The following is a 15395-nucleotide window of genomic DNA, read 5'->3' as shown; positions in this document are numbered from 1 at the left end:
TTTTTTTACATTCATCACAACTAGTGTAATTTTGTAACAATATACTGATATAAATAGATTTAAATGAGAAAATACCGTCATATCAAAACAATGTATTATTTTCAAAACAAATATGTTTTTAAATTATGATCTGACAAAAACTACTGTGCATTGTTAACCAAATTTAAAGCCCATTAATGTATATTTTTACAAAACAGTTCTTTTTTTTTTGTTTCGACAATGCTGTTTTAAAGCTAAAACCATTTCTCCTTGGCGATTAAGACCCATGTATTCTGTCTAACCTAAAGCTGTGTTCTAGTTATAAAAATAAACAGTTTCTGGTTTGTTGATTTCAATTTAACTGACACACATAATAGAAAAGTTGCCCAACTATAAAACATAAAAGTTAAATAAACACGGAACATAGTTTAAAATATAAAAAGGTGTTCCTTTAAAAGTTGTTATGATCATACCAATCAACATGCTTTGTTGATTTTATTAAGGAAAAATATTTGCTAATAAAATGAAAATATAACTTTATATATATTTTTGAACATTTTTATGAGTAATATATCAACGAAAAAATATTTATAAATACATATAAAATAAATATCAACTAATGAAAGTATTAAAATATTGTGAGTTTATTAATGCATAATGGTTTAATATGTGTTTTCAGCAACATTTTTGTTAAAGTTAAGATACTTTAAAATATACATATAAAAAAAGATGCTACAAAAATAAACTAATTTTAATTAATTAGATTCGAATCCAACCTACTTGAAAAGTCAAGATCCAGCAGGATTCAGACTTAGTAGATTACTATGTTAGACTTATTTAAAATACCAAAAAGCTTTGAAGAAACCAAAATTACAACACAATTTTTGTTTACGATAATCGCCCTAAAACTGTTTATATTGTATGGTGTAAAAACGAAAAATTTATTAATTTTTAAGGTAATAAATTAGTTGTAAAAAATTGTACTTTTTCAGATGCTTGCTAGCAAATACAATGAAATGTTTGATATAACGCAGATTATTATTAAAAAATTCATTATAGGATTTTTGATTGTATGAAAGTTTTATAACAGTTACTTTTTTACTTAACCTAAGAAAAAAAGTTACAGTATATAGTAACTAACTTTCATTTATATACGTCATTTATTTTTGTCTACTATTGATATCAAACTTACTTTTTAAGAAAAGATCCACGACTAATTCTAAATACAAGGATTTGATTTTACAAACTAACTGTTTATAGCTATTCTTAAAAGGTTCTTTTTAACTACAAATTAAACTTAGCAAAATAAAAGTTAAAAATTATTCTTACTATTACATTATCATAAGATTCTGCTCTAGCTTACAAACTAAAGTATTTATAAAAAATATTTAAGTCAAATCTATGTGAGGTAAAAAAAATGATTAAAAAAATAGTTCAAAAGTTTTTAATTTTTTTTTACCATGGAGTGTTTAAACACTAAATTAGTAGATTTTCATTTGTTAATATTTGTTCGTTTGTGTAAAAAAAAATAATGTTTGTGTATACTGGTGTTTTAAGCTAAACATCCAATATTGTATATGCATGTTCAAATTGAAAAATTTATAGTTATACAGTATTTCTTTAAATTTTAAAAATTGAACAAAATACTACATACTAAAACATTTCAAAGAATAAAATGTTCTTTACAAAATTTTAGAATTCTTTTCAATATCAAATAAGTACGACAATTTTAAAAGGTCTGGAAAGTCAAAATAATACAGTTAAAAACAGGCAATTTGCACACATACCAAAGCACAGTGTATTTTTGTAAAAACAAACTATTTGATTTAACTGCACACTGAAAACATACAATTTACACATAAAACACAGCAATAAACACAGTGAATGTTTGTAACTTGGCACGCTAACATCTTGTATTCGGCTGGTCTTGTTCTTCTTCAGGGTATTCCCCATCTTCGACAATCCTTCCGTCGTGATGATGCTTGATCTCTTCTGCGTTAAGCAGCGAAGCATTTGACATGTCCGCTACCAGTCTGTCCTAATAAGAAAAATATTTCATTAAGTTGGGTTAAAATTATATTTGATTATTACTAAGGCTTTAAATTTATCTGCAACAAGTCTTCAAAATTCAAATATCATAATATTAGTTTTAATAATATCCGCTACCAGTCTGTCCTAATAAGAAAAATAACTGTTTTTTTAAGCTTGAGTTAAAATTACATTTGATTATTACTAAGGATTTATTGAAAAATAATCATTGTTAAATGTTGATAAGGTTTTAAGTATATTTGCAATAAAATGTGTTTACTAGATAATAAACAAACTTGTTCGTTTTCGTGGTACTCTCCGTCCCAACACAAATTATTTTGTTTTATTTTCAGTCTACCCGCCTCGCCTTCAGCATCTCCCAGCAATGAGATCTGAATTAACTTGTTTGTTTAATAATCATAATATTGTGGATTTGGTTGCTACAGCTTGTAAATATCAGCTAAAAATTTAGAAAAGTTTTGAAACGTTTACAAAATAAAAACAAGACGCTAAAAATTAAATAATAAAAATTAAATAATAATATTAATAAAACAAATAACATGATCTGTAATATCAACAAACAACAGATTAATTAGAGAACACCTAAAAGACTTACATTTAGGCAGCAAAATACTTATGAAGATAAACAAAATTCAGCTAACATTATTAAATTTAGACACTATGTCTTGAAATTTGATCCAAAGGTGATCTGGTATAACCAAGTTGTTCACTATTTCGTATTTTCCACGCTTAAATCTTACTGGTAACGAGAAACAAACATCCTCCAGTCCATATTCGCCTGTAAAATAAATAATTACTGTTTTTCATACTGTTAATAATATGTCAATTAATTAAATAAAAATTACATGTTAAAATATCAAAAAACCTTTATTACAATTTCCTTTTGTGCCAAAAGATACAAAGTAATATTTCTAAAAATAAAACTATATTTACGTTTAATAAAATATTTTTTTATCATAAAAACAAAGCTGACACAAAACTAAATAGAATATACTAGTGAAGGACTTTTAATAAAATACTTTATTGATTAAAGATTCAGAGATAAAGTATTAATGGTAAATTTCTATTATATTCTATTTAATTTATTTAGATGCTAGGAACATTTGGATAATTTTTGATCAAGAGCAATGAGTTATAGATAGAGTTGAATTACTATTTTAAGCTTGTTGATTAAAATAATTTGTTTTTATATTGGTTCGATTAAACTTAAGTTATACAGCTTTTGAATACAGCAGCTGCTTGTATAGTTTACAAAGTTTAACTTGCCACAATAAATACAATACCCTAATACAAGTGTACAAAATGCTCTACCATTTACATTTATGTTTCATTAAAAAAATCTCTAACAGATCCTTTAAAACATAAACTTTTCAAAAAATTAATTATTATATATTATTCTGTAAACTTTTTTATGCGTGAAACAAACTTGGTTCAATCATGCAAATAATAACGTATAAAATCTATCAACTAATTTCCAAATGATAAAATATAACACTTTAAAATTTATCACAGGTTATACTAACCATGGGGAAGTACCGCGAGTGAGAATATTTCGTCATTTTTGCTTCCGAACGTCCAGTCTTTCAACAGGGACGTGATTGCCGACGCCTCGCTGCAACTCGTGGGTCTCCCTAGCAACCGACAACCCTCCCCCCTCCTCACACCCACCTCCTTTAACAACTCCTCCTCCAACCATTTCCTGTGAGAAATTTGAATATACTTTGTTTATATTCAAACATTTTTATTTATGTCTTAAGATAAATATATTCAAATAATTTAAAATATATGTTAGAATAAATTAAATATATACTTACATAATCAATGGAAAAGGTTGATAAACTTTTTAAAGAAAATCTTCAAATTAAGTTATTTCTTGAGGTACCTTGTGACCTTAATATTTTTCTAAATAAATTTTTTTACAAAATACAATCAAAACTCACTCATCCGGAAAGACTTCGGTGAGCTCCCTGGTGAACCAATCGGGGCCGAGTATGGCGCCATCATGCGATCGCACCCGCATGTGGCTTGGTGTAACGAAACAATCTTCTGATGACGACGACGCGTCCCCCCATATTATGACGTCAGACACGTGACACGGGTGGCTCTTGAGCTTGCCGCCCAAAATCGACTTGGCTTTCCTTTCCTAAAAATAAAGTTGTTAAAGGCTTTATTTAAATATTAAAAACTTGAGTTAATTCTGGTTTTACTGTTTAAATGCATTAAAAAAAAATTATAGAAATATTTACAGAAAATAGTTGTTCAATTAAGCTTTGAAACAACTGATACCTTTCCTTTATTTTCTTATTTTTATTCGATGCGAAAGTAGCGTTTCTGAATCATTGAAAATCAAAAGTGGGGTAAAGCAAGGTTGGATACTTGCAAATCTTTTTTAATTTTTTTAATGCTGTTAAAGCAGGCTTTTAAAAATTGAAATGCTCTATCCAGGGTTTCCCAAACTTTTTTTATAAGGCCCCCTTTAAAGAAATAAAAAAATATATGGCGCCCTTCGCAAAATATGTCAAAAAACCACAATTAAATACGCCTAAGACCTTTTTAGAATATCTAGGGGAAGGTTCAAAATATGGCCTCATGGCCTCTTTACTACTCACGCCTCCCTGGACCTTTCACTACTTATAGCCCCCTTCTGATAATAAATTTCTAAAGTTCTGTAATTGCCCACTTTGGAAAACCAAGCTCTATACAATAAATGATGCCTGTCTTTTCAACCTTGCACGTATGAGAACAAAACAAAAGCTGAACAACACTTGGTGATCTCCTTTTTGATGATGATACTGCACTCGTAAAATCCAAGGTATTCAGAAATTACTCAATCAGTTTTTGTCAGCGTTCTCAGATTTCGGTCATGTCATTAGACATAAGAAACTGAAGCACTAAGCCAAGAAACAGATATGTTACCATCAATCAAGCTCGATAGCAAGGAAATATACAAAGTAAAGAAACGTTGTATACACAAGCTAAAATGTTGTATCTAACGCATACACAGAAACAATTAGTGTTAAGGTGTCTGACACGCTTGCTTGACTGACTGGAAGAGCTTGGGAAGCTAAGTATTACAAGTTGTAGGAAGTCTTACAGAAAAGTGATTGTTAGCAAACAAAACCGCGGTCGTCTTCTAAAGACGTATGCAAGCTTGACTTAAGAGCTTGAATATAAGAATTGTTAAACGACCGTGTCAAACGGCGACCTATTGTACACAAAAGACTGAAAGATAGGGAAAAATAAAACTTTTAATAACTGAACAGTCGAAGAAATTATATTAAAATGAACTTTAATTTGTTTATATATTTGTTGCATCACTGTGTTTGTAAATGGTTTTACTGCTGTTAACTGTACATAACTATTTTTTACTTCCATGCACAATATCTATAGACATTTTCGGCTAATAGTGGACCTATTGTCATTTGTTTATTTTAATTTTTTTATCATATTGTTGTTCACTATGCCTATCTTTGTTCTAAGCATTGTATATTTAAGAAATATTTAATTAATAGAGCACAACACACATAACCAATTTCGACTTTATATTATTAGCTTTTTTCAATAACAAAATAAAAAAACTTATAAATGGTGAATTTGAATTTAAATTGATTTGAAATAGGTTTATAAAATTTTTAAAGTTGCAACCTTTGATAAATTGACAATCAAAAAATTAACTATTACGAACTAACAAGCTATATATAGATGTTTGAAAAAATTATGACATAAATTATTTATTTTAAATTAATATCAATCAAATCAATAAAATTTCAATAAACAAAACAAGCAAAAAAACTTAAGTTTAAACACTAAAAAGTGATAGGCTAAACTTATATAAAGACAGTTAGTAATCAGTTATAAAAAGCTTACTTGACTAAAATAAGGTTTGTTTTAAATGTTGTTTTATACTGTTAGTACAAAAATATTACCAATACAGAAAAAATGTTAAAATAATAAAATACAAAAGGAATGCACAACTTTGAATATGCAAATTATTATTATCAACTAATATTTATAGTACTTACATATGTGCTATAAAAGCTCTGAAGCATCAAAAAAACGTTCTTACTAATTCAAAACATAATCAAAATAAAATATAAAACCCACATTTGCTCTCGGACAACCAACGATATTAGACGGGTCAATTTTGTCCACTGTTTCCTGGATAACTTGAGTTCTGTGGTTTACAATGGTTTCCCCAACTACAAGCACCTGAATAATGATACATTTTGAATGTGTTTTTTAAATACGAACATACAATAAAAAGAACGAACAACTTTAATTGTTTTTAAGAAAAGATTAAAAACTAATTGAGTGGTTCTTAATTCGTACTATAACCTATTCAACAGTCTTTTTTAAAGTATAGAACAAACAAAATTGACAAAATAAACTTATCGGTGAGTAACCATGTAAGTCAATTAACAAAGTTATAGTTTTTAAAAATAACTCCATGTGAGTTTGTATTAAACATAATACAAACTAATGTTAAATAGTTAAACAAACTAATATTACTAAACCAACCCTGCAATTCTTGTTGGCATGCGTGTCAACGATGCTCGCAATACTCTGATACCGCTTCGTGTTCCTCAGCAGCCAATCCTGCTCGCTTTCGTCATCCTGCTTTTCCATGGTGACGTCATCGAGCACTATGACGTGGGTGGCGCCGAAAGCGGCCAGCTCCAAGTTTTCGAAGACTCTCACCCAGTGCAGGTTGTTGCTGGCCATCTCGCTTGCTTGCAACGAGATTTCGTCTGATAACGTTTTGTATTATATTTGTTTAATAAAAAAAAATGAATTTCCTGATGTATATCAATGCAAGTTGCAAAATCGAAATTTGTGATCATTACAATTATATACACCTTACTTAAAATCAAGTTATCGGCATACAGGCCCAAAAACCCTTGGACTAGTTTCAAAACAGATTATTTACGGAAAATGCTAAAGCAAATTAAATATTAAATGTGACTACTACTATTTATTTTCTTTGTGATGTTTCTTTTTTTTTGATTAGGAGCTTAATTCTTTTACTTAAATTACTAACGGGGTTATACAGTGTTTCCTGAGGTATTTTTTACCCACTATCTCAGAAGAAGAGTCTTTGATGCATTAATACTTAGATGAGCAACATAACAGATATTTAGTTTGACTTATTTGGAAAAACATATTGGTTTCAAATCAATGAATGAGACCTTATATCCTGATTCATCAATCTTGAAAAATTACGCTTGCACGAAAAACGTAGCAAAAAATACATTTCATAATAATGTTTTGATTTTTTGCAAACAATCTCTTTTTTGAGCTAGTTTAATGATTTTTGGCCTACCCTGCATTTGCAAAATTTTAATTAAAACAACGAGAGTTTAGTTTATTTTTTAAATAGTTTTTTGATAATAGGTCATGAGCTAAAAAAAGTTAAAAAAAACTATGTTTAAAAATCCTACTATAGTTTTCCTGTTATAAGCCACCAAGTAAAAGTAAAACAAGCATTTTAAGTTTTACTTTACAAGTTTTTCATTTTGTTTTTTCTTTAAATTTAGTCAAGTTTTATTGTAGCACATCTTCAAAAGTGTGTTGAGTAAAGTAAACATACTAGTTTTATTTTTTAATATAATAGCTTAAGATTTTAAGTTTTGTTATTAATTGTAGTTTTTTTAAAAAAATTATACAGTTATATTAAACTACTAAATATGCCTAAAAGTGTTGTATAAATTAAAAGAAAGTAATTTAAAAATATTATGTTTACAAATTTCGAACAGACTATAAACTTTTATAATATAAACTTCAAACAAAAACAAACAAAATTTAAATGATTGTTAAACATACACTAAATAAAAACAACTCAAACTAAATATAATTTTTACAACCTAACTGAAATTTGTTGCTGAAATGGTCGTCAAACAAACGAATAGTTACTTTTGCATCCCCGAACGCGTAGCCTTTAGCTATCATTGGTGCCAAGAAGTGTGAAGTAGAATGTCCTGCACTGTAACATATATTTCATATAAGTAAATTAACGATATGGCTTTAAATTAAGGCTATAGGGGGGTAAACCATGTTTTTTACAAGTTGATCTTATTTTATAGAGTTTTTTCTAAACTTCAAGATGCTTTTTATCGTTTTAAAAAATTTGAATTATTCTTTAAGATATAACCAGACAAAGTCGGGCCGCATAATAGGTTCTCTATGGAAAGGGAAAACTAATTTAGCAAAAAAAGACTATTTTATTTGAAATATATCTCCTCCTACATTTTTCAAGCAATCTTCTTCAAACTTTCACAGTCTAATCTTTACTATAACAAAAAAACTTTATTTTGGAATTTAATAAAATTTTTGTAAAAATATTCTTTTAAAAAAAAAAAAAATTGTTAATTTTTGTGATAATTTTTTTTTTTTTTAAGGTATTAAAATTCATAAGTTTTTTTTCCCTTTCAATATAAGGAACATTTCCTGAAAAATTGAAGAAGATTGCTTGAAAAATGAAGGAGGAGATAGATTTTAAGTAAATTTTTAAATTTCCGAGAAAATTGACCCCAAAAAATTTGCTGTCCATACGTTTGTATCGGTAACTTTTAACAAAAAATAAAATATCTAAAAAGTTGAATGATATTTTTGAATTCTATAAAAACTGGCTTGTAGTTTGTATTTAAAGCTTTCATATAAAAGCCAAAGTTTTTTTTAGTAAAAAAAAATGTCAGACCCCCCTATGGTCTTAATAGTGCAATAGTATTGAGTAGTTAAGGCCATATAGGGTCTCCAATTTGTTTTACAAAAAAAATCATCGGTCCTTATTTAAATAAGCTCAAGTTATTTACTTTAAAAGGGTAAAAACTTTGATCAACTTTTGAGGTATAGTCAGTTTAGTAAAAAGTTTCAAATATATAGGTGACAATTGATCTTTGCAAACTTTCTCGGAATTTTGAAAAAATTAAGACAATTTATAATCTCTTTCATTTCTCAACTAACCTCAAATTTCTAAAAAGTGATTGCAATGTTAAAAACTATTTTGTTCTGACGCAGAAAAAACTAAGCATTTGATAAACAAAAAAAAACCTACTCTTTGCTTTTAATGCATTAAAAATATTTTTACCCAGAACTTAATGAAAAACTACAATAGGCTTACTTATTATCAATTTAAGAAAAGAACTTCAGAACGATTGCTTAAAAACTGTAGAAGAAGATATAGTTCTAATAAAAAAATTTTTATGCTGTTTTAAATTAGTTCTTTTATTAACCCCTTCTGTTTTTTTTTAACTTTTTAATTTTTACCCTTATAAACCAAAAGCTAGTTTAAACTTTAAAAAACGGTTTAAAGCAACTGATAGCTAAATTATTATTTTCTAAATCAACTAAACTTGTAAAAAAAAACCTTACCTCTTATGGTCTAATACTTATATACCTTATTAGTTATTAAACTAATCAACAAAGTTGCCATTCGTTTTCTCAAATTATTTTCTAGGTTTTACAAATTTCTTCCAGGTTTTTAAAAGTACACATTTTTAAAAGTTACACTATAAGGCTACTTTGTATATGTTTTCTAATAAAAAAAAAATTATGAGGACAATTTATTTTATTTATATGGTAGATTTTTTGAGTCAAATCGAAATTTTACTACTGAACATGTGAAAATTGTTTAAATTCTAGGTTTTTCCATGTTTTTTTAGCCTAAATTGTCAAATTCCAGGTTGTTCCAAGTTTCCAGATAAATTGGCAACCATGAATCAAATAATGAAAACTTTAAAAACCTATACTAATAGTGTAAAATCAAAGATCTTTGTTATTATATAAACAAGTAAGTAAAGACTTTTGAACAAAAAAATAATTAATTTGTTACTTACACTTTAATTAAAACATTTTTTATTAAGAAGTAACAAGTTGAAACATGTATATACCAACGTTTATACACTTATGGTTAGACTTTTATTCGTAATACACTATGTTAGTAGTAAATATTTTGTAGAACTAATCGACGAATGTACCACAATGTCAACTATTGCTTAACTAAGCTATAACAAAACCACCTAAAAAAATACAAACAAAATCAAAAAAAATATTTTAAAGTACACAATGGTAAATCAAGTTTTTTAATTTTTTTTGAATTTTTGAGTACCATATAAACTTATTTAAATTTAATTTCACTTAAACTACTTTATACAAAACTTATAAAGTATTTTAATAATACTGAGTCTATAGAAAACTAGTACAACAGTTTTGTATAAGGTGACAACTAAAATACAAAACTACGGACACCTCTAGATATGTAACATGCATTTAGAATTTAAGTTATTCAATATGTTTAACTAACATATAGAATAGAAATAGATAACTAAAATAGAAAACTACAGTAGTTAACTTTACATTTATAACATGCTCTCACAATAGTTATTGTATAAGTCTTAACTGTAGTTCCAACTAACTTAACAATGCACACATTGGTCACCACCATATTAAGCCTCTTTTCCTCCAATCTTCGTTGCTCATCAGAAAACAACTCTTTATTTTCATCACGAATGTCGATCATCAACGGGGTTTCCATTACCGATTCAATACCATAATACAGCTGTTTGAATAAAAGTTTGGATAATGATCTATAAATCTAAAGACAATGATCGCATAACTTTATGTGCAGTGTTTGCTAAAAAAAATATGAAAAATCATAAAAGAAAGGTGTCTGAAACTTAGACCTAATTTGGATTTATCAGATTTTTTTATTAAGGTGGAGAAAAATTATTATCTGTTCATAAATGATAGGTATAAACAGTTGTAAAACAAAACTATAAGCATACAACATAGATACAAAAGATTTAAAATTTTCAAGTTAGATGTGAAACAGATGAATATTAAAAATTTTGCAATTTCTTATAAAATGTTGAAAAAAGATATTAATCTCAAGTTTGCTACATATGAAAAAAATATTTAAAAAATATTACAAGCATGTTAAAGCAATATAAAAGTAAATGTTTGAGATTTGTACAAAACTATAAACTTGTGGGTACACAAATTTAATGCAAATGTTTATTTGAAAATCTTTTTAACATTAAAGCCAACAAACCTTAGCATATTCAGAAAATTCGTTTAGACCACCAATATAGGCACCTTTTCCCCCTCTCTCAATCAATTCTCTCCACACTAATGGACTTTTACGATGAACCCACCCGTTCCTCTTGCAAACCGTGTCCAGCCATGTTGCCCACTCAGCATCCGGAACTGGTTGCTTGAACACCTGTGCAACTTGTTTCAAAATATGCTTTTAATTTTTATTAAAAAACACTACAACGATTGTATCAGAATTCCTATCAAAATAATAAAAATAAGTAAGTTCTAGTTAATTTAATACCATAAATATACCTTGATTTGAACTTGCAATGTTTAATTAAAATATCACAAATGTACTTGGTTTAAATATTAAAAATAGATACACAGATGTTTTGGACTTCATGCTTTAAGCCAAATATTATGAAGTACTATTCTACTTCTTATGAGAAATGCTTGATGCACAAAGCATCAATTCTAATCATATGAAAACTAGTGTTTGTTTCATACAAATATATATCGGGTTTCCCAAACTGGGCCATGACAGATATTCAGGGGGCCATGAGGTTATGATTTTAAACTTACACTAGATATTCTGGAGTTGCTGATGAATAGCAAAAAGATATATAGGTCTTAGATGTTTTTTTTTTTTTGGTAATTTTGAAACTTACACCAGATTTCTGGAGTTGTTGCTAAAGGGCGAAAAAAAAGGTCTTAAGTGTTTTTTATAGTAGTTTTTGAGTAAGGTCAAACGAAATGGAAGCGATGTAACTTAACAAAACAAAGCAAAACATTTTACAACCATATAAAAATTGTGAAGTAAATTGAAAATGCAAATTTTATGAGGTCTAAAATAAACACTACAAAAATTCAGGTTTAAACTAAAGATAATAACTCATACTAAAAAGTTGAGAAAAACTTTAAATAACAAATGCTAAACTTTCAAACACTTTGTTATCTTCTTATAAAATATTTTTTAAACGAACTTGATTATAAAACAATGTTTCACTCTGTAAAATAATTTTTGTAATAAGATATAGTTTTGTTCTAGTTAAATTGTTATTCTATATAAAGGTTATAGGAGTAAGGCACTTTTTTACATGTTGATCTTATGTTATAAGCTTTAACCAAGCTTGCAGTTGCTTTTTACTCTTTTGTAAAATTCAAATTAAGTTAAGATATAAAGGTGCAAATTCGCAGAGTTCAGTAGGCTCTTTGCAGAAGGATCAAGTTGAAAAGGCAAAATAGGACTATTTTATTAGAAATATATCTTCCCCAACAGTCTTTAAACATCAGTTTCTAATCTTTCTCAATTTAATCTAAATTTAATACTTAACAATCCTATTTATTGTAACTTCTTTTTTTTGTAATTTTTTTACACAACTAACCATACTTCAAAACCTTTATTTTATTCTTTAAAAATTAACTTATTTTATAAAGCTTTAGCTTTAATCTTAATTGTAAATGTAATTTTTTTAGAAAAAAAAAGTAAGAACCCTATATTATCTTAAACTAACAATTTAAATAGATGTATTATGTAATTAATATATTGTATTTATAGATTGTAATTACTTTAAAAACAAAACTGCTTATTAAAATTGACAAATTATTAATTTCAAAAATAGTATAAAGCACAAAGGTGTTTAAAGAAAAATATTATCGAATACATTGTAAAACATCAAGAATATTTACAAATGGGTATTATTCAAAAACTATATCTATACTGCCTGTGTTAATAGGTACAAACATACTTTTATTGTCTTTAAAATATTCATTTACATGACCAACTGAATATTGCAGTATAAAAGATCAATAAAAATTCATAAGGGTTTATCAGATAAAATATCTAATATGTAATAATTATTGTAAATTATTTTAAAGTTTGAATTAAAGATTTGATTGGGTACTTTTAATGCTATGGACAGTATTGAACTACATGCAGAAGTAGTATTCCAGTAGCTCAACATAAATAATAGTAAGCATATTTCAAGAGACATTTTAAATTTTTTTTTTAAGTCAAATTTATTTTCTAACAACTTAAATGATTAAAAACAATTCAATTTTCATTTTTGAATACTAACATAGTGGATAAGTACACTAAAAAGTATCAAAATTTTTTAATTTCTAATAACACTTTGATAAGTACAATATTTCTTTTGATATGCAATACCTAATAATGTCCTAATGATTTCTAAAATATTTTCAGAACTATGTTTTACTAGCTCTAACTCAAAATATAAATAAAACTTATAAAACAAAAAATAACATTAGTTTTATAATCACAAAAAATTCAATAACTGAGAAAAAAAAGTTATTTCTAGGGAAACCTAAGGATTTTTGCAAATATTACCAATTTTTAGGGAATTGTTGGGAAGTGGAAACCTGACTATAGTTAGAATGAGAATCAACTAAATAAATGTTTACAAATAATACAAGCTTAAATCAAACTAATAGGAATATTTTAAGCAAACTACCTAAAAAAAATTGTAAATTAGATTTAGCTTTTAGCATTAAGATAAAAAATGTGAAACTAACCTTGAAATTGTCTAACTTGTTTTGTAAATTATCAGCAAGCAATTCAAGTTTAGCATAGTAAGGGCAGTTCAAAGATCCTGCAAATTGTTAATTATAAGTTAAACCTTCTACAATTACTGTAAGTAATTACTGACAAATCATTTAATAAATACATCAAAAGCTTTAGAATTCAATAAGACCATGATGGTTAAATTAAGTACCATTTATCTTCTTATAAAACTGACTGAATAATTCCAGTTAAAAATGTTCAAAATCAGTATGGATAATATATAAATTAGTCTATTTAATTTTTTAAATTTTAGTTATTTTTTCTATAGGTATACTTTTTTAGATAATAAAGTTATATCAAAGTAGTATAACTAGACAAAACAAACAAACTAAATCTAACTATGTATTTTTTATTTATCATTTGTTATATCATATTAATATCAAAACTAAGCGTAGATATACTTGAAAGGTACTTTCAGAGAAAAATTTAAAAGCTAAATAGTCAAAAACAGACAATAAATTTAAATTTTTGAACTTTTATAAAATAAATACTTATAAAAACTGAAAATATTTTAATGAAACAATTCCAACTTTGTTAATAACTAAAACTGAAAAACTTCAATACAACTAAAAAACTTTAAATTGTTAGTATTTTGAAAACTTTTGTTAAAAATAATAGAAAAATAAAAATTAAGAAGTACAACATTATTCTTTTTTATGCAAAGTTTACTGTTACCAATGATCAAATTAGTTTAATTGTAAAACTAAACAATATATACAAAATTTGTTTTGTTCTTTAAAAACACTTAAACAAACATAAGAAGGCTTTGAAAACCAAAATTCTATATTAAAAATTAATAACTAACTAGTAACAACTAACCAGTAATAACGAAACGGGCCATTCTTAAGTTATTAGTTATATATAGTGTATAGTTATTTGAATCTCATTTTTGTTGTGTTAGCTGTATTGGTACAAAACATGTTTAAATGTAGATTATTCAACATTCACAGAGCTTTAGCGTTATAGCAACAAGAGTTATATCAGTATACTTAGTAAAGCCTAGCTATAGCAACTTTTTGCAAAAACAATACTATAATAGTACTTTTAAATATATGAGTATATAACTTAAAATAAAATGTTTATTAAAGCATGTCTTAGGAGAATACTTAAAACTAGTTTTATTAACTAGACTGGATATTTTTATATTGTTTATTGAACGAAAAACAAGCGCTCAAAAAGTTTGGTTCAAGGACGTCTGGTGTACGAAAAAACCTTTCGGTTATCGAGTCATATACCAGGATACAGTTTAATGTCATGTCCATGACAAACTATGGCTATTTTATAGGTTAAAGATTATGTTGCTCAGGTTAGTATAACTTTTAGTTCAGTCTTATTCCTTGTAATCTTCAACAATATTTTGTTTATAAGTAAAACATTTTATGTAAACACTTTATTTCTTTTTTTAATGAAAACTTGCTAAGGTTTAAAAAGTATAATAGCTAAGTTATTAGTTATTTTACAAAATAAATCTTAACATAGTGGTATTTAAGACTTACTTATGTAACTAATACTATTTATACTTGTTTACTTAGTAGTTTTTAATTTTATTTTGCATTGAAAATGTTGTCATACTTTATGTATTTGTAAAGAATTGAAATTTCACAAGGCAGATAATTTCAATTTTTTTTTATATAATAAGTTAACATATCTGAGCTTATTTTGAAAGCAGATTTATATAACTAACTTTCTTGGGTCGGCTGCAGTGTTAGTATTTTTGAAATTTTCCTTTTGTGTAAACTTGAAATATTTTTGAAGT

General features: G+C 26.5%; 1 protein-coding gene across 1 annotated transcript; it reads right to left on the bottom strand.

The window, feature by feature from the left end:
* Positions 1-1555: 1555 nt before the first annotated feature.
* LOC145842618 (putative malate dehydrogenase 1B) lies at positions 1556-14515 on the bottom strand. Its single transcript, XM_082950091.1, has 12 exons — positions 14459-14515; positions 13591-13667; positions 11075-11245; positions 10440-10582; positions 7890-8008; positions 6547-6776; positions 6133-6237; positions 3969-4171; positions 3552-3727; positions 2670-2806; positions 2304-2399; positions 1556-2017 (listed from the first exon to the last, which is right to left on the bottom strand). Exons 1-12 carry the CDS (start codon positions 14478-14480, stop codon positions 1883-1885), a joined length of 1614 nt encoding a protein of 537 aa, XP_082806217.1. The 5' UTR covers positions 14481-14515; the 3' UTR covers positions 1556-1882.
* Between the last annotated feature and the right edge of the window lie 880 nt (positions 14516-15395).

Source organism: Thalia democratica, chromosome 8 (assembly GCF_965202585.1).
Source record: "Thalia democratica chromosome 8, ktThaDemo2.hap1.1, whole genome shotgun sequence".
Classification (NCBI taxonomy): Eukaryota; Metazoa; Chordata; class Thaliacea; order Salpida; family Salpidae; genus Thalia; species Thalia democratica.
This window is presented reverse-complemented; position numbering and strand designations above follow the sequence as displayed.